General features: G+C 34.0%; 1 protein-coding gene across 1 annotated transcript; it reads left to right on the top strand.

Moving 5' to 3' along the window:
- The first annotated feature begins 498 nt into the window (after nucleotides 1-498).
- On the top strand, nucleotides 499-1,057 carry LOC110735129 (histone H4). Its single transcript, XM_021915281.1, has one exon. The coding sequence runs from the start codon at nucleotides 599-601 to the stop codon at nucleotides 908-910; it is 312 nt and encodes a 103-aa protein (XP_021770973.1). The 5' UTR covers nucleotides 499-598; the 3' UTR covers nucleotides 911-1,057.
- The last annotated feature ends 1,661 nt before the right edge of the window (nucleotides 1,058-2,718 follow it).

Genomic DNA, 2,718 nt, shown 5'->3' with positions numbered 1-2,718 from the left:
ATTTTGTATCTCACAAAATACGATTTTTTTTTAAAAAAAATAATAACCAAGGTAAAACGCTGACCGAGTCAGCGTTTTACCTCAGAAACTCAGTTTCGTAAATAGTTTGGCCACGCGTCTAGATTGGTAAATTGTTTGCCAATTAAGCTTATTTTCGTAAAAAATCCGAAATTTTGTGTAATTTTTAGATCGAATGTGAATTGAGTATTTGGACTTTCAATTAGTTATGTGCAGCCCTAAGTAGAATAAATAAAAACAGCGGTAACATGAAACTGGTAATCTGGTATAATAAAAACAGCGGTAAGATGAAATTTTTGGGAGGGAAACTTCAATCCAACACACAAAAATCATCTACTCTCAACCATTGATTAAAAACAATCTACGGTCAACATCTTCCTTTCACAACACACACGGATCACAATCTTCACCCGTCCAATACAACTCAAATCAACCGCCCAAATAAATCCCCCCTTCTTTCTCTCTCCCTATAAAAAACCCCACTTCATTTCCCCATTTCAACACTATCAATTTCCCTTCATTTTCTCTCTCCTCTGAATCTTTCAATCTTCTTCATCTTCAACCTCCGCAACGCTCAACAATGTCGGGCCGAGGAAAGGGAGGCAAAGGGCTAGGAAAGGGCGGTGCAAAGCGTCACAGAAAGGTGCTTCGTGATAACATTCAAGGTATCACTAAGCCTGCTATTCGTCGTTTGGCTCGAAGAGGTGGTGTGAAGCGTATTAGTGGTCTTATCTATGAGGAAACTCGCGGTGTTCTCAAGATCTTTCTAGAGAATGTGATTCGTGATGCTGTTACTTACACTGAGCATGCGAGGAGGAAGACTGTTACTGCTATGGATGTTGTTTATGCTCTTAAGAGGCAAGGTCGTACTCTCTACGGTTTCGGAGGTTAGGGATAGGGTTTAGGTTTGGTTGATTTTGGGGATTAGTTTTTAGAGTTAAATTGATGATAATTAGGGTTTAATGTTGATGTAAATGTTTTGGTGGTATTGTCACTATTTTTGGGTTAATGAATGAAATTGTGGTTTTAGTTTCTATCAGTTTTTCCCATTTTTGTTATTATTGTTTTTGTTTATCGATGATAATTAGGATTTTTGTTTATTGCCCATTTTTGTTATTATTGTTTTTGTTTATTTTGAATGTTTGAAGAAATCTGACGCAATTTGTCAATTAGTTTGTTTAAGAAGCAATTAATCAATTTGTTTAAGAAAAAACATTTAATCAATTAATTTGTCAGTGCTTTCATATAGATATAATGCATACGATTTATTTGATCAGTTGTATTCTAGTATTGGGTTTGGTTGCTGGGTTAATTTACTGATTTGAATTTGGAAATGATCATTTTTCCTTGTAATTTTTGTGAAGTTGGATTATGTGTTGATGATGGATTTCAATAGTATTTTTTGTATGATTTCATTTACTGCTTAAACAGATTTAAAAGGATTAAAAGTGAGTGAAGATTTTCATTTACTTACATAAGAGTTTCATTGTTTGAAGCCACGAAGTATAAGATTCTTTGATGCTCAGAATTAAGCAATGTAGAGATGTTAATGAAATCATATCTCTGGTTCAATCCAATTCTAGTACTTTGTATTACGTTTGAAATCGAACGATTTAGAGGCATGCCTGAGGTTAAGAGGTTTTATGCATCTTGGTTATAATTAGTTCTTGGTTGCTGATACTTCGACTATTAGTTGCAGATGAATTGCAGTGTATATGTCAATTTGTCAATGTGTAGCTTATTTGATAAAAAGCCAGCATAATGTTTTTGGAGCCGAGTAATAAGTGGAGATGTCTTCACTGGATGATGTCTATGATTGAGTAGGTAATAGATTTGTTTCTTAAGTAAACCTTCTGTAGAATGCTTGAATTTGCAGCTTATCAATGGAACCTTAGATAATGTTTCAATCTCCAGAATGTGAAGCTCCCTTGATCTCATTGTTTGTGCGTTCCAAATTACTTGCCCCTTATCCTCACATTAAATCATGGATTCATGGTATTGGTAATGAGTTCTAAGAGTGTTTTTGTACACATTTTACTTGTTGCTTAAACAAATTCAGAAGGGTTTGATAGCAATTGAAAAATTCTGTTTAGTTACATCAGAATTTGATTGACTGAGAGTTATAAGTTTCCCTGATGCTCTTTAAGTGCTCTGAATCAAGCAGTGGGGAGATGATAAGGAAGCTGTATCTTTGATTCAAATCCAATACTTCATAACTTCATTATATGTAAAATCGAAGCATCAAGAGGTATGTACCAGAGATTATATGCATTTCCGTATATAGTTTATGAATTTGGAAATGAGTTCTAAGAGCACTAATACACATTTCACTTACTGCTTGATTTTTTTTTTTTTTGTTTGAAGAATTTAAACATCTGATAGCAAGTGAAAACCTTCATTTAGTTACATCAGAAATTGATTGGCTTATAATATATGTGATTTTTAGATACAGAAATAGTGCAATGGCCATAACTAGAATATGAAACTGTCCTTGATCTTAACTCATTAGAAATTTAGAAATCGAAACATCCTAGAGGTATATATGCTTGAGATTTCATGCACTTCAGGTTATTTATCAGTTTTGTGGATGTTAGTACTATTGCACTTCAGGAGTTCAGTTAATCTGTTGCAGATGAACTGTATGTATATGAAGGGTATAGATATAAGCCAGAGACCAGAGTAATGTAGGTAGAGTGGTAG

This window comes from Chenopodium quinoa, unplaced genomic scaffold (genome assembly GCF_001683475.1).
Source record: "Chenopodium quinoa cultivar QQ74 unplaced genomic scaffold, ASM168347v1, whole genome shotgun sequence".
In the NCBI taxonomy this organism is placed as follows: Eukaryota; Viridiplantae; Streptophyta; class Magnoliopsida; order Caryophyllales; family Amaranthaceae; genus Chenopodium; species Chenopodium quinoa.
This window is presented reverse-complemented; position numbering and strand designations above follow the sequence as displayed.